The sequence below is a fragment of the Hylobates moloch genome, unplaced genomic scaffold, assembly GCF_009828535.3.
Source record: "Hylobates moloch isolate HMO894 unplaced genomic scaffold, HMol_V3 SCAFFOLD_4, whole genome shotgun sequence".
Lineage (NCBI taxonomy): Eukaryota > Metazoa > Chordata > Mammalia > Primates > Hylobatidae > Hylobates > Hylobates moloch.
This window is the reverse complement of record NW_026652279.1, coordinates 790,674-817,122: the sequence shown is the minus strand read 5'-3', so window position 1 is coordinate 817,122 and position 26,449 is coordinate 790,674. Positions and strand designations below refer to the sequence as shown.

At 39.9% G+C, this 26,449-nt stretch overlaps 1 protein-coding gene across 5 annotated transcripts in view; it reads left to right on the top strand.

Annotated features, from left to right (window-relative positions):
- Positions 1-21,339, top strand: part of CFAP20DC (CFAP20 domain containing) — a 303,292-nt gene extending 281,953 nt beyond the window's left edge. Inside the window, exons 17-18 of one of the 5 annotated variants that reach the window (XR_009213033.1) lie at positions 5,308-5,471; positions 10,122-10,160. Coding sequence is in view for 3 of the 5 variants with exons in the window: in XM_058437106.1 (XP_058293089.1) it covers positions 18,160-18,246; positions 21,210-21,250 (128 nt within the window). In the remaining 2 variants the exon portion in view is untranslated. Of the gene's footprint in view, positions 1-5,307; positions 5,472-6,272; positions 6,310-10,121; positions 10,688-18,159; positions 18,247-21,209 lie in introns of those variants that run through there. The other 4 variants (XR_009213034.1, XM_058437106.1, XM_032149373.2 and 1 more) reach the window with 4 other exon arrangements.
- The last annotated feature ends 5,110 nt before the right edge of the window (positions 21,340-26,449 follow it).

Sequence of the window (26,449 nt, the reverse complement as noted above, 5' to 3'; positions counted from 1 at the left end):
GTGCATTTATAATTACTTATGACAGAAAAATAGAATCTTGGCTGTCAGGAGGAGACCTTGCTGTGAGGGAACAAATAATATGTTATGTTATGTGTCCTAAATAAGCCACAGGAACTGAGAGCGTGGTCCTTGAGCAAAGGCACCCAAGATATATACTAGCGAGAAACAGCTGGAAGGATGTCTTAAAGTCACCATTGCCAAGCCCGGTTCTGACAGCAGGAGCTCAGTTATGTTGAAGCTAAACAGAACTTCCATTGAGGGCAAATTCAGAGAATTTTAGAAATGTGCTGGCCAGTGTTATCCAGATCAAGCATCCCTTCTGCCTGTCACCCTGGATTTTTATCAGCTGTCCCCTGGCCCTTTTCTCATATGCTTGGGTGGTTTGTAGTTGATTAATGCCTCCAAAAACAAGCATTTTCTATTTACTCATCTTCCCCTTTTCGGATAAGCTCGAGTGGTTTGTAGTTAATTAACACCATCAAAAAACAGTGTTTCCTATTTGGTTAATGGCATGTTAATTGCATAGTTTTAGGCAGCATAAGACAGTCCATACTTACCAATATGCTGAGATAGTGTTTCCATCTGTTCTGCTAAAGTGTCAAAGAAAAATTATGGGCTCAAGTTTCCAGTTTATATCATCGGAAGTGGAAGGGAAGTATGGATGTGAGCAGTCTGGAACCCTTCCTGGGTTCTTGTTGCACGACGCCATTCATTTAGCACTTACTTTATGCCAGACACCAAATCATTACATTTAGCCATCACACCACCACCAGGAGGAAATTGTGTGTGTGTGTGTGTGTGTGTGTGTGTGTGTGTGTGTGTGTTACAGCTGAGGAAACTGAGACACAAAGTTCTCAAATGACTTGCCCAAGGTCCCACAACTACTGAGTCACAAAGTTAGGATTTGAACCCAAGCAGCCTGGCCCCAGAGCCCAGCCATTATATTTTTATCCTTTGTGGATTTTGAACTGGGTAAGTAGATTACCTACTAAAAATATATGTATATATAAAATGAGGAGTTGAACTATTTTTCCATTAAGAGTTTCTGATCTACAGGAAAAGCATTAATTAAATATCTCAAGGGCTCTGTGGCTAAGTTCTCTAAAAAACAGAGAGATACCTCCGGTCACCTGTCAGCCCTGAGCCTGCCCTCCTCTCCTCCCACCCATGCTTGTTAGAAATGACGGGTAGCCACAGTTGACCAGATCTAAGGCAAGGCCAACGGAGTGAACAGCTGAATGAAGGGCAGGATCACTGGATATGGAACTGCTGGGCCGGGGTATTTGCATGTTGCTTATCTTCTTAAAGGCCTTCCCAGACAGTCTTACCTAAGTAAATCAGTCTGCCACTCACTGTGTTCCCTCACTTCACCTTCTAACATGATCTGCATTGTGTTCCCTCACTTCACCTTCTAACATGATCTGCCTTTCCACAGTTTGTAAATTTCGATTCGTCTACTTGTTTATTGTCTTTCCTCCTAAGTAGCCTCTGAGTTTTTAGGAGACTGTCAGTTTGCTCACTCCCGGATCCTTGGTGCCCCGTGCAAGTTCCGGCATATATTAGATTCTCTATGTTCTCATTAGAAAGGAGAAGAGAAGGAATAAAGGGAGGAAAGGAGGGTGGGAAATACTCTTTAACTCATCCTTTTTTTTATTACAAACGTGGGGGGAGAAAGTAGAGCAATTCATTGAAATCTGACTTTCAATTTTCCCCCATTCCAATTTTTTTGGTATATTTGGTATATTTCTAAAATTTAATTATGAGAGTATTGAATTTTGACCCATACATTTTGGCAGTTAAGGAGTTATAGATCACCTTATGCCGTGGCTCTTAAACTTTATTCATAAGCAGTAACAACTTTTCTTTCAAGTGAAATCTCATGTGGATTCCTCATGTATGGAAGAGATAAAAGCTCTGCTCTGGCTAAAGTGGGGGTTAGGATCTCAGAATCCTGCCCTGGGGCTCTGATGAACCAGTTAAAAACACTGATGTGGTCCAACCCCTCAATTTGCCTAATGAGGTAAATGACTTGACCAAGATCAAATGCCCAGTCAGAGCCCTAACTGGGATTAGGGCCCAGGCTTCCCCCACATCAGTGCCCTTTCTACAGAACTATTTCACTTGAGGTGTGAATGTGGTGCCTGAGGACTCATTCACAGGGAAAGGTATCGCCCACCTTTGGACTTCTAAGATATAAATAATAATAGCTATTTATTTAATCTTCCTGTGTTCTGGGCCTACCTGTGCACTTGAATTCTCACAATAGCCTAGTGAGGTGTGGGTGCTATTATTATCCCATCTTCCACATGGTTACATTGGGACTTAGGGCAGTGCAGTGATGTGCTGAGCCATCATACCTCTATCAGAGATGGAGAGGCCAAGATGCATTTCTGCAGCTGGAGGAGTTACTGCATTTTAACAGCAGGGAAATGTACTCTGCCTGATACATAATTCTAGAAAACTTGCCCCAGGCCATACAAAAGTAAATGCATGAGTTATATCTGGCCCTTGAGTCAGAGGTTCCTGTCCCTACTTTATTCAGTAGGAGATTGTGTCACAGCCAGTTTCTGCTCAGCCAGAATGTCTCAAGCGCATGAATGCCACCTTCACGTGAACAGCCCGGTTTCCAGCACAGCCGGCCAGCAGGAAGAGCACTGCATTCGGATCTCTGACATCCCACTGGATGGGAAATGATCAGCTCTTCACAGCTCCTCCTGGGCTGTAACACACTTGCTGAATATCAATTACCATCGGACACGGTGCCCTTAACACTTACTAAAATGTGTTTTCCTGGAGCTTGTGTGAAATGTAAAAACGGGAAGTTAAGATTTCAGAACTTATTTGAGAAAACTACTAAAATGACCTTTTGAAAATGAACCATACTTTGCTCAAAGAATAGTTGTCAGTTTGTTTTTGACATTTGCTCCTTTACAGTCATGACCCTTAAATTATTCATGCTTTTTACCAGCTCCAAAATGGAATAATAACAACCTCTGTCTTCAGGCCTATAGCCCTGTCTTGCAGTTTACATAGATTTTGAGTAAGAAAGGCATTCAGAAGGAGTTTGGGAGTTGCCTGAGTCTCATAAAAATAATATTCTTATACCTTTTTTATGGGAAAGCCACACCGAATATTCCCATATGGACGTTGATTAATCTCCCATGAGATATAAATAGGTAGCAGATGCTTATTTTATAGATGTAATATCCACATTACTAGTAAAGAGTTTACAGAAATTTTATGGCTTCTCACAGCTAACCAGAAAGAAGGAATCCTCATGTATGGAGGAGATGAAAGCTCTGCTCTGGCTAAAGTGGGGTTAGGATCTGGCTGCCTGCTCTTCTCCAGCAGAGGAACTCTTTCACTGCCCTCCTATTAACTGCCACATAATTCTTTGACATTTACCTAATACTCTGAGTCTAAAAGTTGCTGAACAACTCCAGTACCCCCAGTGCCTAGTGTGGCTTCTAGGACACAGTAAATGCCCCATAAATATTTGATGAGTGAATGAGTGACTCTACTGGCCATAGGAAATATGAGAATGATTTGATCTGTTCTTTTGATCTTTTTTGTACCTCGAAGATTTATTTCAGATGCAAAGGAGACTTTTCCCAAAAGAGCAATTTTGGTGATATGAAAATAATAAGCCAGCATTAATAAAGCACCGTTGTGTACCCGGCACTGTTTGGAATTTTTCTGTACATTACCTCATACCTCCTCCCAACACTGCTTAGTGTGGGGTTATATTATGTTCCCACTTTACAGATGAGGTAAGGGGCTAGCCTGGGTCACAGACCCTGAGTGTGCATCAGGACACTGACCCAGGCCTGTCTGACCAGGGTGTCCACACCCCTTAAATCCCACTGTAGTATGACTACAGAATCCCTATTTAGGTGGATAAGAACCACATGACTGAAATATCCACTGCAATTTTTTTGATTTAGGAAGTTGTATTTTCTTGAAGCTTTCTGGCTAAAATAGTGTTTACCTTGGTACTCTTCTTAGACCCATAGCACCCCCACCTCAGCTCTCAGATTATAAAATGATTCCTGGTATTTCTAGCATTCCTTTAATGCAGAGACCCCGCCCTTTGCCCCGTGAGTAGGGTGATATTTTCTCTTACATAGCTCTCAGGGTCCTGGGGGAGTCTTCTCTGCAGAAAGTGATTACAGAGGGGGGAAATCAGTGCCTCATTAGTATCAAGAGATGCCTTCTTTTCAGGGCCACCAGAAGTGAACTCTCCAGTAGAGCGAAACACATTGCAGGTGTCTGAGGCTCTTTCTCCTATTCCAGAACCACCCCACCTACCTATTCCCCACGTGCAACCCAGAAGGCTGGTCCCAGCTTTCCTTGCTGGAATTGGGATGCATTTTCCCATAGCTCAATGTTGATACCTTGCTTAAAATCAGGCTCCTAAGAGACTGGGCCCTGTTGGCTTCAGAGCTCAGTACCTTGGAGAGGTCACTTCCTTCGTGTGTAACAAAGTGCGTTTAGAGTTGTAAACCACACAGTTACAACTGCACATCTGAATCACTGCATATTTATAAGTAGAGACTACCTGGAAATAATGAAATTGTAATAATTCCTAATTAATGATCCAAATTATTCAACATGTTCCCTAAAATGGCATTTTCCAAGTAAAATATAGCCACCAGTTTTTACAAAAGGGGTAATGTACCTATTGCCCAAATGACACCTGAACTATAATAATGCCATGTTACTTACCTTTCAAAAACAATATAGCCCTCTAATTGGAAGAAAGTAGCATTTCATTGTTTTCATTCCATTGTTGGTTATTTATCTTTCTCCCATTTGAAGGCACATATTTGCTGAGAACCGAAATTCAGCAGTTCACAGTGGACTTTCTCAGACTTTAGTGTGAGTTAATTTTGCCCTCCTGTGAGATACGTTGGTGGTAGAGTTTGCAAGCACCCAGTACTCAGCAGAATCTTATCTAAAATGTCATCTTCATTGATCCTAAGGCTGACTGGCTCCAAATGGTGATCCCTCACTGTTGAATTGCTTAAACAATAGTGCATTAGTATGCACATAAAAATACAGTCAATCAGTTCTCAAGATCCGTAGGAGAGAAAATACATTAACTTTAAAAAAAATGTAGATGGCAGTGTCAGAAAATCGAAAATCAAGTTCAATGTCTTGATTCAGAGATTTTAAATCTGATAAACTATTGCCACATCATTTATTTTCAAGCTTGAAGAGACATCTTGGGTGTGTAGGTTTTCTATTATCCACAGTTAAAATGCATTAAATACAGATAATTAAACATTTATATTAATTGACTTTCAGAAGGTGAACTGGAGGGATTATTTCCCCGAGCTGATCTACCGAGAGAAGGGCAGCCCGTATTGCTGCATTCGATCTGGCTCCATTGGTTTTTCTTCTGTTATTGCCATTAACCAATTTCAAAGTGGATGAGGCTGAAAGTTTGTAAATAGATTATTATCTGAAAGGTAATTTTATTTCACTAGAAATGGCTTTATTGTGTGTAGAAGAGAAAAAAAAATGTAATTTGGACCCCTATCCAGATGCTCTTAGTCTAGTAGCAGAAAATGGTTTTATTTGTTAATTTGTCCTTCTAGAGTTTCTGTAGCCAATCTTTAAATAGAGCAATTTAGCATTTTGAGGAAAAACAAACTCAGCTGTATCCAAGAATATAATTGAAAATTACCCCATACCCATCCACAATAATTACCTTTCAAAACATTTCCCAATGCTTGACATCATAGTGGTAATTGCATAACGATATTATAATTTCATTACGTAGAGATTATAGTGGCAAAATGATGTAAGTTGGAGGCTTTGAAAATTAAGTTACAATGAAAACAAAACCTTTTATGTAAGTTTAAAGCACTTACTTCAACATAAAATTATACATAATCTCACCCAATTTTTGTATAAATGTCATTGTTGGTAGTTTTAAAATTCATCCATTTGAAGCTTTGGTACTAAAAAAACCAAAAAACCTGTCTTAGTCCCCATGGTTAAAATGCGCGAGGGTCCCGTTCTGTAGTGATATGTATTGGAACGAATGCATTTATATCGCAGTTATTGCTCCAGTTTGTATGCATTATGTAGCAAAACCTCTACTAATGAATTGGATCTACCTCGATCCCTTTGCGAATGGGTGATAAAGACCCACGGCCATTACAATGGTTGTTTTCATCTTGAAAGATTCCCAACTGGTTGTAAATATATTTTGTTTTCTAATTTAATAGCACCAGCTTAAAAACGTATCTTTTTTGCAAATATAGGCACAGAATACACCGAATAAGTATATAGCATATAACTCTTATGTGCCAGAGGTCAGAGTTCCCCACGACGTGCTGATGGAGTAAGACAGAACCCAGTGGCAGTTCCCTGAGAGTTTCACTCATAATCATTTACCTCAGGGTATGTGATTTAAACATTACACCTGATGGAACAAATTAGTTTTACTTTTGGAAATAATACACAATTTTTGGTATAAGAACTTTTTTTTTATTTAAAGATGAATTTATCATAATGTTCTATATAAAACTAATTGGGGGTCTTTCTATTTCTTTCAAATACACTATGTTTTGGGGTTGTAAAAAAAAATCAAACAGATTCAGTTTTCGGGTAGGGAATAAGGTATAAATGTACATAACCCTTTTTGTGTCTGGCTCACATATCCTGTTTTCCATGATGATGGTGATAACATTTACTGAGTACTTACTGTGTACATGTGTTGAGTGTTATTTAGTCCTCATAGGAACAATGACAGGTACTGTTATTATCTGTACTTTACATATGAGGAAGCTGGGGCTCAGAGCAGTGAATTTCCCAATATCCCACAGCTGTGATATGGTAGAAATGGGATTTGGACCTGAGTCTGTCCGACTGCATCGTCTAAACGTCATCCTTCCTGCCTCTATGAAGCCTTTTCTCCATACTTTAAGCTATATCAGTACTTCCATCCTGAGTCACTAAGAAAGTTATAGCCTATAGTTCATGATTTATTTTATTATCATCCCTAATAGTAACTATCATTTATTAAACAACTACTATGTGTGCTGTGTTATGCGTATTACCAGTGTCTAATTTAATCTTCCTCAAAACCCCACCAAATAGGCATTTTTATTCCCATTTTGTAAACAGGGAAACCAAGGTTCGATGAAGTGAAATGATCTGTAGATGGCTTTCAGGCAGTAAGCAGCCGAGCTTCCATTCACCCCCAGTGTATTGGATTCTAGAGCCCTTGAGTGCGCTTAGCCACTCAGCAGTAGAGCCTTCCAGTTTAATTCCTCATTAATCTTTAGTAGCTGCTTTTGTTTCATGTGTTTGTGTCACATTCACAACTAGACTATGCCCAGCTCAATCACATAGCAGATACTAATTGATAAACTAATTTTATTCATTTCTCTCAAGTAGTCCAAACTTCAAAGGCATAATGGAGTGAATATCTGAAAATAGAGAATGTACATACTCTCCTTTGATGTGAAAAAGTGATCTAAAGGGGGTCATTTTCAATATGGAATGACCATTTGAGGAATACTCTCAAGGATAGAGGCAGGGCCCTGGGGACTCTGAAGACAACAGAAGAAGATAAAGGAAATGCAGCCTTCCTTCTCTGAGTTCCTGTTCTTAGTTAGAAACTGTGCAGGGTGCTCAGGTCAGCTACCATTATTAATGTGGTTGTTAGCAAAGTCCTTTCATACTTCAGAGATATAAACTGCTGCAGCCCAGAGTCACAGAAGCTCATCAAAAGCACTACAGGGATCACTGGATCTGGTCCCCTGTTCTAAGCAGGGTTCATCTACAAAATTCTGCACAAATGTTTGCCCCACTCTCTGTTTCACCCTTTCCAGAGTACATGTTTCATTTGCTGGTCAGCTCTAATGCTTAGAAAATTCTTCCCTGTGCTAAGCCTCCCCCAAAAAATGGCTCCTCTTAGCTTCCACCTGTTGATCCTGTGGCTTCCTCCTGGAACCCCAGATTCTCTTAACTTCTCACTCCTATGCCACCCTTCATATGCTTGAATCCAGAAGGGCTGCTGTCACCTCATCAAGCTTTCTCTTTTCTGGAGTTAACAAGCCCATTTCCTTTGGACTTACTGAACTGTTTGCCTCTGCCCTCCCCCAGGGACTCTCTCATCTTTAACAATATTTTTGAACTATGAGAAATCAGATTTCTTTGTTTCCAAACCTGACTTATTAAAAGGTAGGACACCTTTAAATTTTGTATTAGTCTTTTCTATGTCTAAATTCTTTCAATGTAACAGCTCCCAATTAAACATGTTACACCACTCTTTTAGCATAATCAGGGTCTGACTGAATAGACTGGTACAAAGTACTCTGACTGGTAGAAAGAACACTGAACTCTTACTTTGGAAACTGAGAGTTTGTCCCCAGCTCTGCCTCTAACTCACCAACCAACCTCAGGTGAGCTGTTCAACTTTGTGAACCCTGGTTTCCTCATCTATAAAATGGGCATGATAAGTCCTGCCTATTCCACAGGGTCATGAGGGCCAAATGAACTACTACATGAGAAAGTGCTTTCTAAACCATCAAGGGCTCTACCAATTGAGGTATTAGCAAGCAAGGCAGATGTAATCATTCCTCAGTTGAACTCCACTTTTAAGGACTGCTAGCACTGCACTCAACTCACAAGAATCAGCAGATTTCACATTTCACCTGTTTCTCTGCACAGTCCATTAGAATAGGGATTGTTTCTTGTCATCATGTCCTGAACACCTAACTCAGTGTCCGGCTCATGGAAGGATCACGCTAAATGTGTTTTTGGATGGTTAGGAGAAGAGTGGGCAAAGGAATAGCTGTGGTACGGTTTTAAACCTCCACTTCACCATGTAGGCACCACTCCCTTGGACTTAACTCCAGTTTGTCAATGTCCTGACAATGTTCAGGCACCAGCTTGGTCTGATTTTGGCTGAGCAAGATGGAACCCCACAACCACCACCACCACCTTCCCTTCCTCTGGGCAGTGACACTTAAGATCATGGGCTTTTATTTACACCTTCAAGAAACATTCCATTTTTATCGAACCTCTGTTATGAGTGAGCCCTGCACCATACCCACCATCCAAACTCTTCTGAAGTTCACCCTGGTGAGCACATAGCCCAAAGCTTCAGAGTTGGGTTGGGTTTGGGGTTTGGTTTTGGTTTGGTTTTGGTCTTTAATAGCCTGTGCTATTGAAGAGAGAGGAGTGTTGTCTTAGTCACCTCTTTCTACCTGAGCCTACTCTCTGATCTTCTCTGGCTGGGAAGGTCTTGACCTCTCAGTCCCTGAACTCATTACATGAACTTTCAGAAGTACTCAGAATGCACTCACTTGTGAATACAAAAGTACTTAGCACAACACTGGGCACATAAAAGGTGCTCAGGAAACATCTTTGTAGAATAGTTTTTTTTTTTTTTTTTTTTCATTTTATGTCATTTGTTGGAAGCCAGCAGGCCTCGATCATGACTTAGACAGTTGTCCTCTCTGTCCATTCCATCTAAATGGCTGTCACGAGAGAAAACATCAAGCCATGTTCGTATCCCCAAAAAACTGAACAGACTTCCCCCCTACCACTAATAAAACTACAAATCACCTGACATTTTGTTTTCTGTGTATATTGTCTGTTCTATGTATCTTATAGTTCTATTATTTTAATTCATATTTGTTTGGTAGCCTTTTTAGGATGATTGAATGCGGATCAAGTTTTCTATTTTATTAGTTAGTTTGCACTGTTTTGCATTTTGTACAGCTCTGGCCCATAAAGAAGTTTAGAGCTGTGACAATTAGTTTTGGATCCTGGCAAGTTTCCTAATCCTAATAAGCATAACTCTTAAGTCTGTTGGCCCTCTCCCTTTCTTCCTTCCCCTGCTGCCAGTTCTCCACACTCAGTTTTTCTTGTCCTTTGTCATGAAGTTGGTCCTTCTGGTCACTGGTGTTTCTTCTCCACCTGGCACCACATGTTTAGAGTCTCACCACTTCCACAGTGCTCCTCCCTTCCGGCCTAAACCTTCTACCTGCATAAAGAAAACCCCCCAGGAGAGATGGTGATTCCTGCTTCGTTGCCCTTGTTTAAGGATTCCGGGCCAAGCCAACAGCTAATGTGTCTGTGGTTCCCCTTCCCCACAGGTGAAGAAGACCTCAGTGTGGAAGAGAACGAGGAAGTACTGACTTTGTTGTATGACCCTTGTCTGAACTGTTACTTTGACCCCCAAACAGGGAAATACTATGAGTTGGTATAATGCTTCCTGCCAGGGCAGAGAACAGGCACTCCCAGCTGGAGCAGAATAGCAGTTCAGGGTCACTTAAGGAGTCACCACAACTTGTGTGTTGGGTGACCACAGAATCAACAGTAACTGAGAGAAACGAATTCATTTTGTAAATAATGTTCCATGTTAAGAATACCTATACTCCTTTTGTAGATGAGTATGATTTTGAAACTGAAGAAATTAATACAGAGGCAAGATTTTAGGAGTTTGAATTGGTTCTTGTTTGTTCTCATTCTACATATAATTTTGTTTATTTCAGATAATTTTATGTAAACAAATTAAGACTTATTCATTCAAATTTTTTACAGTGTTAATCTGTAAATGATGGCTTGATATACAGAAAATGTATTTTTGTTTAAAAGATCCCTGGGTGCCTTTTATTTTATGACATTTGTATTAAAAATAAAGTATGATGGTAAGAAGAATCGCCTTTAAACTGCTTCTTTTCATTCACCCCATTTTCTTTTCCAGAATATTCCTATATGATACTTTCCTTCTCTTCGACTCTTAGAAAAAGGAACATTGTGAACTGGTCAGACTTCATGATCACATTTTATTGGCACTGGGCCCACTATTTCCATTTCATTATAGTTCATCCAGAGTTTGCCAGAGATCACAACATTGTTAATCACTTAAGCTGCTTAGCACTGTATTTTTCTTTTAAAAAAAAAAATCTTGGGAGGTCGAGGCAGGCGAATCACGAGGTCAGGAGATTGAGACCATCCTGGCTAACACAGTGAAACCCCATCTCTGCTAAAAATACAAAAAATTAGCCAGGTGTGGTGGCGGGTGCCTGCAGTCCCAGCTACTCGGGAGGCTGAGGCAGGAGAATGGCACGAACCCAGGAGGCGGAGCTTGCAGTGAGCCAAGATCACCCCACTGTACTGCAGCCTGGGCAACAGAGCGAGATTCTGTCTCAAAAATATATATATTTATTTTGCCAATTATCTCTGAATTCTAATAATAGGTTCACATCTAGATCTATATAGAAATAACCTCTCTGAAATCCCCCCACCGCCACACACACACACACACTCACACACACACACATACACACACACACACACACACACTCACTCATCACCACTCCTGTGACCTGGGCCTGAAGGAATCCCAGAGGCTTTCTTTAGTTTTTCAGCTGATGTCCGTGTAACTCTGCTTGCCGGATCACAAGGAAAAAGTCACGTGCTTCCTGCATTCGGGTAGACAGGCTTGAATTGTGTGCCAGCTGTATTAATATTGAGCTCAAGGAGGTACTTATTATATTAGCTGGCATATTTTGTTATTTAATAAAGATGTTTTAATAAAGAAGAGTACCATTGGAAATGAAAAGTTATTGGTGTACAGTTGGATTTAATGGAGGTACTATAATTTCACTTAATATTGCTTGATAGAGGAAGTAAGAGCTCTTTTCACAGGAGTAGATTTGGACTCATACATTATTTAGAACCATATTTGTGTTTGATAAGCTTTTAATCCTGTTGTTCGCAGAGTATGCCTTTGTTATAAATCTCCCTCCAAGATCTTCATACTCACAAAATGAAAATGAATAAATTAAGCTTTTTCCAAACATGCAAAATGATAGAAGAGTTGGGTTTTCTTGATTATGCCCTTAAAGATTGGAACAGGGCTTGGAAGGCCTTGTTTCTGCTTTAAACAGTCTCAGGACCATATATAAGGGACATATGACATAAATAAGGGAGTCAATTAAAATTTATATTAGTGAAGACTTGTAGTTATAAATATCAAAAACAACATGAGCTAGATGAAGAAAAACAATTAGGATACAGGAATGCCTCAAATGCCCCAAAACAGAATGCTGTAAGGCTATAAGGCCTCTGAATAGATTTGGGCTGGGACCTAGAGGACTGTGGTGAACTCTGTTGGGATTCTTAAATTGCAAGCAACAGACACCCTTGGTCCCAGAATTCAAAGACTTGCTGAACAATCAAGCTCTGGGAGGCACAGACATCAGAGCAGCCCCAGAGATCCCTGTAGCAGCAACCAACAGTTTCTCCTGATGATGGCCACCAAATTGACAGCACCACTTTTTTCTGCCTCAGGTCTCTGCTCAAGGAGCAAGAGGATGGTAGATTAACTCATCAGTTATCCCCAGGACCACATGGAATGGGAATGAGATACTCCCTGAAGGAGAAGAGGGCACTGTTAAGAAAATGGGGAGGGATGTCAGGCAGGCAGACACCACAGATGTCTATCCTGGCAGTCTAGAAGCATTGGCTCTGCCGCTCATCTCTGATTGATTTTGCCATCTCTTCTCCTCTCTTCTCTCTCTTCTCTTCTGTCTTCTCATACATTTCTCAGCTACTCAGTCCACCTGCCAGAGCACCCAGCCACTCCAGTGCCCACATACCTAGCCATGCAGAAATGTTAACTCCCAATGTCAATTCAAAAATCCCAGAGTTGGGATTCCAATTCACCAGTTTGTTCCAGGGCCCACCAGGACCCTCTTCTATGGATGAAGGAGGAAGGCAATTAAGGAGTCCCTGTGATCTGAGTAGACATTCTAAAGGTGTCTACCACAAAGTCTTATTATCCCCTTTTTATAGCTTCATTTCTGTTGAGATTTCTACAGAAGAGTTGAAAAACAAAAATAGATGTGTTTCCCAGTGCCAATTTTAAATTAAATTGGTACCACCAGTTTACTTGGAAATTCATTAACTAGGCTATACATGTTCACTGGTTATTAAATTTCATTGCATATTAGAATCTTCTGGAAAGTTAATAAAAAAATACCGATGCCCAGGTTCTACACCCAGAGAGTCTAACTTGCTTAGTTTCAGGTGTAGCCTGGGCATTGGAAATCTTTAAAACCTTCCCAGCCACGCCAATATGCAGTCAGGGTTGAGACCGTTGCTATAGATTAAACCTGACATGAAGAGAAGGCAGGAGCTTTGCCTAATGGCATATGCACCTGTGGGGAAGAGCCTATATTATTAGTTTTCATTTTGAGACTTTAATTTCTACTTTTCTAATCAAGTGTGTACCAAACATTTTTATCCAAAATGATTGCAAATGGAGACTAAAAAAAATAGATTGATTCAATGTAGAAGTACATCTTAAGATAATTTGGTATCAGTTTGGGGACTGATTCAAACAGTTCCTTGTTTCATATAATCGGGATGCAACTTACAAGTGACTTTTAAGTCATCAATCTCTAAATTGTCATGTAATTACAGAGGCTGGTTAGTGGGAATTATGGGAAAACAACTGTCAGCAATAATGGCATCAGATCAATGATTTAGTTTCCCTGGTAATTATAAGTTCTTGCTATCTCCAATTAATTTAATTTTTATTAAAGGAAAATACTGATATATGCATAATACATAGACACTTTTGCCAAAAAAATCTTGCCCTATTATATTTATTTGATTTTTAGATTAGTTTCATTTAAATCAGTCATTTCAATAACATCTTGATCCTTCTTGAAGTGCAAACTGTGTTTAATAAGAATAACGTAGTCACAGAATGTACAACCTGAAGCACAATTAATTGAAAGAATTAATTTAAAAATTGTCACATGGTTAAAGATCTTGCTTCTGGAAGTTTCTGAGCTGTTCTTTTTTAAAAACTGTGGAATGACAGGAAGTACACTATCAAAACTTGGTTTGTTCCAGGTTACACCCTGTGACTCTCAAACTTCAATCAAAATGGCCAGAATAATGAAGATTAAGAATCACCTTCCTCAAAGACCTAGAACCAGAAATACCATTTGACCCAGCAATCCCATTACTGGGTATATACCCAAAGGAATATAAATCATTCTACTACAAGGATATATGCATGCATATGTTCATTGCAGCACTATTCACAATAGCAAAGACATGGAATCAACCCAAATGCCCATGAATGATAGACTGGACAAAGAAATTGTGGTACATATACACCATGGAATACTATGTAGCCATAAAAAGGAAGGAGATCATGCCCTTTGCAGGGACATTGATGGAGCTGGAAGCCATTATCCTCAGCAAACTAATGCAGGAACAGAAAACTAAACATGCATGTTCTAACTTGTAAGTGGGAGCTGAACAATGAGAACACATGGACACGGGGAAGAGAACAGCACACAATGGGGCCTGTTAGGAGGTGGGGTGAGGGGAGGGAGAGCATCAGGAAGAATAGCCAATGCATGCTGGGCTTAATAACCTAGGTGATGGGTTGATAGGTACAGCAAACCACCACAGCACACGTTTACCTACGTAACAAACCTGCACATCCTGCACATGTACCCTGGAACTTAAAATTTAAAAAAAAGAATCGCCTGTTATCACCTGTTCACATATGGTTTTATCATAGGATTTCTATTTCATACATCATTCTGCATTCCAGAAAAGTTAGTCATAAAGAGAATTCTTGTCAAGCAAATCCTATTTTCTCTTTTTCTCCCATTATACTAGTTAAGACAGAATCATCTAATTGGGCCTACAAAGGACAATCAAGATCATTTCTTTAATTGCTGATTTTACAATTGAGAAAAGTGAGATTCCGATTGAGAAGTCCTGTCAAGGTGGGATTGAGAAGAGAAAGCAAATGACCAATTGAGATGGACATCGCAAACCCCAAACAGAGGTCATCTGAGGACACTGGCACCCTTTCAGGAGTCTGGGATTTCTGGTTCTCACTGAGCATTTCTGTTTCTTTTGCTCCATGCACACTCTTTTTTCCCTCAGTTGTCAGCCTCTACACCTCAAGGATCAGCGTTTCCCAAAATGTTTGCCAAGAAACAGAACTTCCACTAAATGTTAATAAATGCAGTGGGAGTGGGGAAGAGGTCCATGGTCAAACCAAGGTGGAAAATACTGACTAGTGGAAATTGTCATTTGTCTTTACTGGAGAAGTTCTCAGTGGCTTTAATAGACTAACATGCACAGGTAATCTCCAGTGGGTGAGTGACACTTCTCCAATTTGTCTACAGAACTCTTTTTCTGTAGAACGTCTCAAGGGTTTTATCCACTCACATCCTTTGAGAAATGCTGCTGTAGATCACTCCTCCAGAGCTGGGAGCCCTGACTCCCACTGGAACTCAAGAAATGTGTCCCCCATCCTCAGTTTGTTTGTTTGCTTGCTTGCTTGCTTGTTTGGTTGGTTGGGCGGGTGTGTGTGTGTGTGCGTGTGTGTGTGTGTGTGTGTGTGAGATTTGGTGGTGGGGTGGGGGGTGGTTAGTGGAATTTTGTGTGTTTGTTTGCTTTTTGTTTTTTGCTTTGCCCAGATATTTCACACACTCCTGACCAGGCTGTAACAAGATGATTTTTTAGACCCACTTTTCATCCAAACAAGGTATGCTGAAGCCTGAACATTTCTTAAGTCTGAGGCTTTGGTCTCTTGAAGAAATTTTCTTTCTCATATTTTAAATTATACAAACTTATAACTGTAGGTAATATGGTTAACTTATAACAAAGGATAAATCTAAGTGAAAGTTCATTCATCATGAATATTGGAGTCTTACATCTTAATGAATATTTTGGTTCTGGTTTGCGTGGTTTTAATATAATTTAGAATCATATTAAGTCAAAATAATTTGACTTATAAGAATTAAATGACCAATAAACATGGACCACAGATAACACTAATTTTTACTGCTGACATATTCTTCTGCAGTTAATCACCTGTAATTCTGTGAGGCATTACGAAAGTGATGTGTAGGAAATAGTATTGATTGGTTTTCATCAGCCCAACTTATCATTGTCAACGTTTATGCTGAACCTGGCAAGATTTAAGCATATAAACTTGCTCCTAATGGTAATAAGTACTGTCAATATTTTAACAGGTGGATCAGGAGAAATTAGCTCGAATGTGCTGTAGTGGATACTCCCAAAGCCATGGGAGTGAGGTACTCTTGAGACCTTAAAAACTGAGAAAAGCAAAATTATGTGAGAGTATTTGGCTTCAGAATTCCAGGAGGGAAAAACTCTCTTTGTTTATTCTGATAGTATACCAGTCGGAAGTATAACTTTTATTAATGATGGAGTTTTAATAATCTATAAATAAATCATGAGATTGATAATGGGATTAGAATCATCCCCAGTTTTGCTTTATGGCTTCATAAACCAAAGATTATCTCAAAGAAAATCAATCAAAATTTCACCATTTGTTTTTTCCACTACTTGCAAAAATGATTCAGACATTTCAAACCCTGAAAACTTACAAACCTTTTAGCCAACTCAATTGAAGAGCGCTTCCTTTTTCCTTTAAAACTTTTTTGGTCAAAGAAATTGATATTACTAGCATCTTATTGTGGGTTAATCTTAGTAAACATAGTATCTTTTTTCCCCCCAATACTTGTCTTTTCTTTAACTTTTGATATCTACGTAGTTCTAAAATTCATCTCAGTACCTAGGTCTGGACAGTATACTTATAATATCTTTTCAATTCACGTATTTCAAGAGATTTTAATCTTCTCAGGTCAGGTACTTCTCAAGAACATCACCATTATCAAGAGATATTTGATTTAAGTTAAAAAAAAAATGGTGGCGCCATTTTTTAGCTAAGCATAAGAATCTATGAATGTTACAAAGTCCAGATAAATAGTAAGTCCAGAGATTCCTGTTATAATCGGCTGTGGTCAGGAAATACATTATCACTGGTAATGTTTATAGCCTTAATTTATAAGGGATATCACTGTTTGCATTTTTAATACATTTTTGATCACCTTTTCCATGTTTTGCTAGTTGTTGTTTTCAATCTAATATAGTGGCTGTCAGTATTGACTGCACATTGCATTATCTGGGGACTCTGAGATATGCTGCTGCCTGGGTCCCATTCATGGAGATTCCTACCTCCTCTGGCCTGAGCTGTGACCTGGACATCATGATGTATAAAAGCTCCCCCAGGTGATCCTAATGTGTGCCAAGGCTGAGACCCTCTGGCTTAACCTATTCTCATTTCTTGTCTTTATTGCTCCTCTTCACTTCCTGTGGTGCCAGAATGAGCAGTTTGGGAATTCCCAAAGGCACATGGTAGCAGTGACATTTGACAGTTTCAATCAACAGACTAACTATCACTTGATGGATTTCATTTGTGGGCAATCCAATAATGTTCTGACAACTTGCCTTAACCCCATGTGGTTGATGATCACTAGAATGGAAAACATGACCTATTTTGTTTTGTTTGGCTTTCTTCACTCTGTCTTGTATACATTTTGAGCAAAACTCATTATCCTCCCCAGGTGTCAGATTATATGCTATGTGAATATAGCTAGGTTTCAGCTTCCAAATTAACAGAGGGAGGAAGGTTTATCAAGTGACCACGTGAAAATGATGGAAGCCACTGATTTAGACTATTAAAATTAGTAGGTGTGTGTCTGTGTGTATGTGTTTTATTACTAGGATCCATCAGCTTACAAAACCTTTGTGACTTAGCATTATTAAGTTAAATATTATTAGGAAGTTTTGGAGTCTTTCCATTTATAGTAGCCCCTAGTGAGTCAGGTCTTTTTTTTTCCACATAAAGATGCCATTTATTTCAATCCGAGCAAAGGTGTAGACCTGTGGCTTTCAATTTCCCATTATCTGTAGCGTTCTTCTAAATATGAGATGATGGGAGAGCACTAGGAATTTAAAATCTTGCTTCAATAACTCGCCTCAAAGTTGCAAGCCTTTTGTAAACTCTGTTTTATACACAGCCTTGAATGGTAAGTGCTTTGGGCTGTGAAGGAACTGAAACAGTGGATGCACAGTGAGGTGACGTGGTACAGAAAAGAGAGGGCAAGAGGGGAAAGGGAAAGGAAGAATGGAGGCCAAGAGACAGGAGGGCAATCACCAAGTTAGAGGGAACTTGGAGGACCATAGGTACCTGCCCAGGGAGCTTTGCAGAGCAGAGATGGGATGACACCCATTTGTGAAGTGAGACTGAGTTTGTTTTTTTCGAAAACCTTAAAGGACGATTTAATCCCAGCAAGCTGGAGAGCTTCGAGACATCCAAGATGCTGACAAATGGACCACCCAAGAAAAAGCACTTAGCACATGGTAAGCACTCAGTAAATGTTCACTGGTGTGATTATTATTTATGCCTAGGCCTGTCAGACCGAGGACTTTCAGGTTTGGAACTCTGGTGATAAACAATGGCTATAGCATCATTCCTGAAAGTATATATGACACATTCATACTGTGTTAGTGCATTCTCACACTGCTTTAAACAACTACCTGAAACTTGGTAATTCATGAGTAAAAGAAGTTTAATTAACTCACCATTCTGCAGGCTGTACAGGAAGCATGGCTGACGGGCCTCATGAAACTTACAATCATGGCAGAAGGCAAAAGGGAAGCCACCATGTCTCACTATGGCAGAGCAGGAGAGAGAGAGAGAGTGAAGGTGGATGTGCTACACACTATTAAACAACCAGATATTCTGAGAATTCACTCACTATCATGAGAACAGCCTAGGGGAAATCTGCCCCATGACCAATCACCTCCCACCAGGTTCCTCCCCCAACACGGGCTTACAGTTCAACATGAGGTTTGGGTGGGGACACAGCAAAACCGTATCACATGCTTTAATATATTTAAGTTAAAGCTTCATATTTTACCCTATTATAAGGGTAAAATGCTTTATTAATACTCTGAAAAAAATGGGACCATCAGTTTCATGCAATAAGTCGTAGAGAAAACTAACAATTTCCTGAGAATTTGGAGAAATAGGGGCAACCCTGATTACAGATTAACACCTGGGACCATGTAGTTAGAAAATAGATACTCCAGAAATTCTTTGAAGCTGTATTTATTTAGTATATATAATACTTCGGGTCTGACCCATATGATTAAAATAATTGACTCCACTGTAAGTGTTCAGAATCCTACTCCTGAGTAAAATAATAAAAATCCAAGACCAAATCAACAGTCCCTTTTTAAAACAAGGTTTTCAGAAATGATCAATTCTGGGCCAAGCAGCTCATGTATATTAAAGGGTTTTTTTTACTTTTATTCTTCATGGTGTGGTGTAGGATTGTTCCAAATCACCTCATCTTTATCTGTTAATACATTTTTTCCCTCAGAGTATATGATGAATATTTGAAATAAGGTATATTTCTTTAAACAGAATCTGTAATCAAGTTTTTTTGTTTTTTTTTTTAATTATACTTTAAGTTTTAGGGTACATGTGAGGTCTTGCCCTATCACCCAGGCTGGAGTGCAGTGGCGCAATCTTGGCTCACTGCAACCTCTGCCTCCTGGGTTCAAGTGATTCTCCTGCCTCAGCCTCCCAAGTAGCTGGGACTACAGGCATGCGCCACCATGCCCAGCTATTTTTTGTATTTTTAGTTGACACGGGGTTTCACCATGTTAGCCAGGCTGGTCTCAAACACCTGACCTTAGGCAATCCACCTACCTCGGCCTCCCAAAGTGTTGGAATTACAGGCGTGAGCCACCTTGCCCGGCCTATAGTCAAGATTTTATACAGTTTCAGACTGGCTCTCTTCCCCGTAGACAAAATTAATGAGGTTTTTCTAATGATTGGATAAGATTATGTTAAGAAGTTATAGAAATAATCCTCTTCAGCTTTGCATTTATTTTCCACTTGGAAGGTCAGCCATCCCCTACAAATGTTTCTCTCCAAATGTCTATCCTGAGCTTAATCACAAGTTATAGATACAGAACATTTCACCAAAGACATACCAGTGTCTTCAAAACTATGGTTTTCCATCTCTTTCTGAGGTATTTTCTGCCTTTGGCAAGAAAATAGAGAAGAGGAGGGAAATTTACAATTCCTTTGAGTTACCGTTTTTGCCACGGCTTTCGTGCCACGTTGGGTGTTGTAAACCCGTTGGAGTGAGAAGCAGTTTTTCTCCTTACTCTCTTAATTCTCCTACTAATTCTACCACCATTCGGTTTTATTTCCGTTTTTCAATACTGAGCTGAAAAGAGAATTGTACATGTCAGCCTCTAAAATAGTGTGCACTATAAATTTATCATAATGCTTTCCGAAAGTTATAATTTCATCCACGTGAAATGATAAAGGTCAGTGAAAGCATCTCTTGATTGATCCTGGACCACCCGAGGTTCAGGTTGTCACTCTGCCACCTGATCACATTCTATAAACAGTATCTACAACTTTATCATAACAAGTACTACTTAGGTTTCTATGCAAAGCTCAATGGTTTTTAAAAATGCATTTTGTGGTATTCCTGTGGCATTTCTACTGAGCTGAATCTGACAAACACCATCAGTTTCTGTGTCAATGAGAAATTGTCCTTTTTTTTTAATTGACCTAACGAGTCATTAGGGTAGGCCTTGGACCGTGACTCTGCTGAATGCTTTATTCTGCCCTGGAAATTGTAATCTTACCACTGAGTCGAAATGACTCTCTTGATGATTGTCCTCATCATCTTTATTGTCACCACAACCATTTATTGAGCTCTCACTGTACTCCCAAGCATCACACTGAACTGTATGTGCATGTTTCCTCATTTAATCCTCACAAGTGTAAGTGTTCATCTACTTTACAAATTAAGAAACTGAGGCACAAACAGGCTCAGGAATTGTCCTGAGTGGTGATGCAGGAATCTATCAGACCTAGCTGATATCAAACCTCATGACTTAACTGTTGGTGGCACTATTGACCAACAATGGTTCTATTGATGGCTAAAGTCCAAACTGCTTATTAATAGATGGAGCATTAATCATGGTGCCTTGCTTCCTGTTTAGTTGTTAGCTCCATGGTTGCAGCTTGAAAAATATTTTGTTCTGTTTATCTGCTGTACCGCATACTTAAAAAGAATCTATATTTTTAAAAGCCCTTGAGAATTTACCTTCACATACACCTAAATACATTTCAAGGTTATTGATATTTTTGCATATTAGCAGCATTCTTCCTATTACCTATGAATTTAATGAAAGGAAAACATTAGACGTGGCATGCAGGTATTATTTCAGAAATTTATTTCTTCTCCACATGGCATCCTTTCACTCTTTCCATTCCCCTGGTGTTTTTATAGTAACCTGGCATCCTGAGCTACCACCTTTTTGCTGGCACTAAAGGATCATTTATAATCAGCCCTCCACTTGTTCTGAAATGCGTCCTACAATTCATAACACAACAGACAGTGTGTAAGTTTAACAGCACCCAAAGCATTTCTTACCTTGAATTAAACTCACATGTTCAGAGGAGTGAAAATATCAAGAATTGTGTTGTTGTAGGATTCAACTTTCAGCTTCACAACTAATAAAAAGAACAAACTGTTTTCTGAGATCTTGGGAGTCAGCCTAAGCCTCTTTCCGTCCTTCACTTTCCCCTACTGCGTACACAGTGAAGACTACAACTGATAAGGGATACAGCCACATCCACGAAAGGGAAGTTTCAGAAAATTATCTTTGCTAAGGTTAGTGTAATTTTTTTCTCCTGAAAAGCCTCTAGCTTTTTCATCTACGGAACAGGATATGACAAGGCTTTTCTGTTGTTGTTGCATTCAATAAACAAATAAGCTCTGTACTTGGGGCCTGTCATGGCAGAGGCAAAAGAGCCATTTGAGCTGGACCTCTTGACCACAGAGGCACTTGTCACTCACCTTTCAACTTATGTTATCACTCAACCACACTGCTTACCGTGTAAGATGAATTACTTTTTAAAAAAATAAATTCTGTAGTTATTTTTTGAATAGCCCAGTTACATGTGCTTGTCATTTGGGGAGGCTAAAATAATTTTTCAAATGTAAACATTCAAAATTCACCAGACCAGCTTCATTCATAGTCTTTCTCCAGCCATAGTCACCCCTATCTCAACTGATGGCAGATGCATCTGATTGCTGAGATAGGAAACTTGGAAAGACGCTTTGATTCCTCCTTTTATCTCGTGTCCCACTTTCAAATGGTCAGGAGATCCTACCGGTTTTACTCTCAGTATATTCAGAATCCGATGCCTTTTCCCCTCCACCCCCCGGCCTTTATCACCTGGGACCACTACCACCATCATCTCTTATTGTCTCATTGAACAGCCTACTAAGTCATCTGCCTGCTTCTACCACTGCCTCCAATCTATTTTCTTGTTTAACTTTTAATTGACAGATAATAATTCTACATATTTACGAAGTACAATGTGATGTTTTGATATATGCATACGTGATGGAATGATTAATCAAGTTAATTAACATATTCTCATCTCCCATACAGTACTTACCAATTTTTGTGGTGAAAACGTTTAAAATCTACTCTCAGCAATTTTGAAATATACATTACATTAACTATAGACATCATGCTATGCAGTAGATCTCAAAAGCTTATTCTGTTTCCTCCTCAACACAGCAGCCAGAGTGAGCCTTAAAATGACAACATATTGTGTCACCTGCTGAAAACCTTGCAGAGGATTTCAACTTTCTTTTTTTTTTTTTCTGGAGACAGAGTTTCTCTCTTGTTGCCCAGGCTGGAGTGCAATGGCGCGATCTCAGTTCAACACAACCTCTGCCTCCTGGGTTCAAGTGATTCTCCTGCCTCAGCCTCCCAAGTAGCTGGGATTACAGGTGCACGCCATCATGCCCTGCTAATTTTGTATTTTTAGTAGAGACAGGGTTTCTCCACGCTGGTCAGGCTGGTGTCGAACTCCTGACCTCAGGCAATTCACCCTCCTCAGCCTCCCAAAGTGCTAGGAATTACAGGCATGAGCCACCGATCCCGGCCTCAACTTTCAATAATAGCTGACTGATTTGGTATAGACCAGGCCTTGCACTGGGAACAATTACAAAGCTTATACAAATAAATACAAATAAAGAAAGAATTAAAAATAAAAGCCATATGAATTAGAAAGACACAACACTGTCATTATTTGCAGATGACATTATTGTATTCATAGAAAACCCAAGAAAATCTACAGATAAATTACTAAAATTAACAAACTTATCTAGTGTCTTAAAACAACTCTTTTATCTACACATAAATTAAAAGTTATAAGAATTAGTTAATGTTGGATAAAAGTCACTATATAAAAATCAATTGTTTTACTGTATACAAGACACAAAATATTAATAAAATTTAAAGTATACAATTTATAGACGCATCAAAAAACATCAAATACCTAGAAATAAATCTAATAAAAATCTAATTAATTTTAAAAGTACAAGTTTTCTGTGCACAAAATTATGAAACATTTATTGATACGAATTAAAATATTATATTAGTTGTCCATTGCTGCATAACACATTACCCTAAAACTTAGTTGCTTAAAATAAGAATAAACAGGTCAGAAATTCAGGAGTGCTCTAACTGAGTGGTTCTGGCTTGGGGTCTCTCATGAGGTTGCAGTCAAGATTTTTTGGTCCAGACTGCAGCCATCTGAAGGTTTTACTTGAGCTGGGAGATGGGCCTCTCCATATGACTGTTTGAGTGACTATGAAACATTGTGGTTGGCTTCCTTCAGAGAAATGATCCGAGAAGCCACAAAGGAAGCTGCAATGCCTCTTATGACCTAGCCCCAGACGTCACACATCGTCATCGTCCATACTTGATTGTCACACAGACCAGCTCTGAGTCAATGTGGTAGAGACTGCACCACATTTACACAGGGTGTAAATTTCAGGAGGCTGGGGCTGTTGAGAGATGTCTTGAAAAGAGGCTACAACAAAGACCTAGTAATTGAAAGGATGTTCCATGTTCATGGATGAGAAGAATCAGTATTACTAAAATGTCAGTTCTCTCCAATGTGGTGTGTAGAGTTCATGCATCTATCAAAGCTCTGGCATATGACTTCCTCCACAATCAGAAGCCTAAAACGAATGGAACTCTGACATTCATTCATTTCTGTTTTTAAGTTACTGACTTAATTCTGTGCTAGCTCGGCACAGAATAATCAACTGACCTAATCTGTGCCTGCCTTTCATTTCATCCTAAGGCCATGTCCAATTTCCTCATTAACCCGAATAATATCTGAAAGGGTATCTTCTCTTGCAGCCATGTGAAATTTTTATAAATCACATAAAGGTCTGAATAACACAAAGAAACATCAAAATTCTTTAGTCTTTGGCATAAATCCCATGGAACAACCAACTTTCAGGAATCTATTCATTTAGCCAGCTATTTCTCTAATATGAGGACTTGAATCTTCTTCCAATTTCCTCCCCAATGGGACAGCCAAAGGTATTTTCCTATGCAAAACCTTCAAGGCAGTCCATTACATTATTACATTATTTAATTACAATAACATGTTACTTTAGACTCAGCCCACTTACCAGAATAATCAGTGGTCTTTACAGTTTAATCTCACTTTCTACTTTCTGTTTATGCAGCACATGCTCACCAAAATGCAATACCATGCTGTGGTCGCTCATTCTGTCCACAAAGATTGCAGCTTTCTATGCACTCTAACTGCATTCTGCTACCTGCACTCTGTGGCCCACTTGAAATGAAGTTTGACTACATGACCTGCTTTAGCCAATAAAATGTGAGCAGAAGTGATGCGTGTCACTTCCAGGTGACAGATTTAAGAACTGGCATACTTTGCCACTTGACTTTTTTCCACTCTACATAGCAACTGTAATGTTCAAGATGCTGGCTTCTCCATCAGCCTGGGTCCCAGAACGGGGAAAACAAAGTGGCCCTGGGAAAAAGATGAAAGCACAACTTTTCTATCAAGCCCAATAGATTCAAGTCAAGAGAGCAAGGCACGTCTTGAAAGAACTGAGTGGGCTGGGCATGCTGGCTCACGCTTGTAATCTCAGCACTTTGGGAGGCCGAGGGGGGTGGATCACCTGAGGTCAGGAGTTTGAGACCAGCCTGACCAACATGGTGAAACCCCGTCTCTACTAAAAAAAATACAAAAATTAGCTTGGCGTGGTGGCAGGCACCTGTAGTCCCAGCTACTCGGGAGGCTGAGGCAGGAGAATGGCGTGAACCCAGGAGGCGGAGCCTGCAGTGAGCCGAGATTGTGCCACTGCACTCCAGCCTGGGCGACAGAGCAAGACTCCATCTCAAAAAAAAAAGGAAAAAGAAAAGAACTGAGTGTAACTGTGGGCACATGAAGCTGATCAGAATTAAATAGATAAGAAGCCAATTAAGTTTTTGAGAGAGTTGTATAGCCAGAGAAATCAGGAGCTTGGACTAGAAATATTTACAACTGTTCAAAATTTAAAGCGACCCTGGACCCTCCCCTTTTCCCCAGGCAGGAGGCAGGCTGAGAAAGCTGTTCTGCCCCCAAGGAGGACATATTCTTCAATGCTCACTTTAGATGTGGGCAAGGAAAGGTAAAGGGAAATTCCCAGAAGAAAGAACCAAATGGACTGAGGAGCAACAGAATGAGAACATTGTAGGATAGCACTTCCTGGCCCCCTATGGGAGGTGGAGCCAAGTCATCTCTTCTAATGGCGTGAGTGGAAGTGATGGGTCCTTCTCATCTTCTCTGATGGTGTGAGTGGAAGGGATGGGTTGCTCTCATCTCTTCTGATGGCGTGAGTGGAAGGGATGGGTCGTTCTCATCTCTTCTGATGGTGTGAGTGGAAGTAATGGGTCATTCTTGTCTCTTCTGATTGTGTGAGTGGAAGTGATGGGTCGTTCTCATCTCTTCTGATGGCATGAGTGGAAGTAATGGGTCGTTCTTGTCTCTTCTGTTGGTGTCAGTGGAAGGGATGGGTCACTTTCATCTGTTCTGATGGTGTGAGTGGAAGGGATGGGTTGCTTTCCTGCTGAGTGTGTTTCTTTCCAGTGAGAGGTCCTGCAGAGCACTTTATTGCCTCTGGCTTAGAGACCTTTATCATTCTGCCAGACTGGATCCTTGAGAGGCCATGATAAGTAGAGTGCCCCTGCCAGCCCATGACAGCATGCTGTGTGGACAAGAAACAAACTTTCATTGTATTGAGCTTAGATTTGAGGGTTGTATGTTTCTGCATTACCTAGTTATCACTGATACACCACTGGAGCACAAAATCCCATCTATGAAGAAACTCCAATGATTTACCCTATATAGTTCTTTCTCTGAGTATGTCGTATTCCTTACTTAGGGAATCCTGGGGCTAAAATGGTGTTGAAATGATCAGATCCAATCCTGAGCCCCTAGTCTTATGAACTAGGCCTCCTTTAACAGGCAGTGCTAAGCTTCCATCATTCCCAGACAGTGGCCCAAGATGAAAGAAGACTTCTCTTTCCCAGCTTAGCTTGAATCACAAAGCAATCCATTTGTTTTGGCCAAGGGGATGTGCTACTCTTTTAACTCAGGGTCCCAGGCTTTAGGGTGCATGCCATGAAAAAGAACTCACTT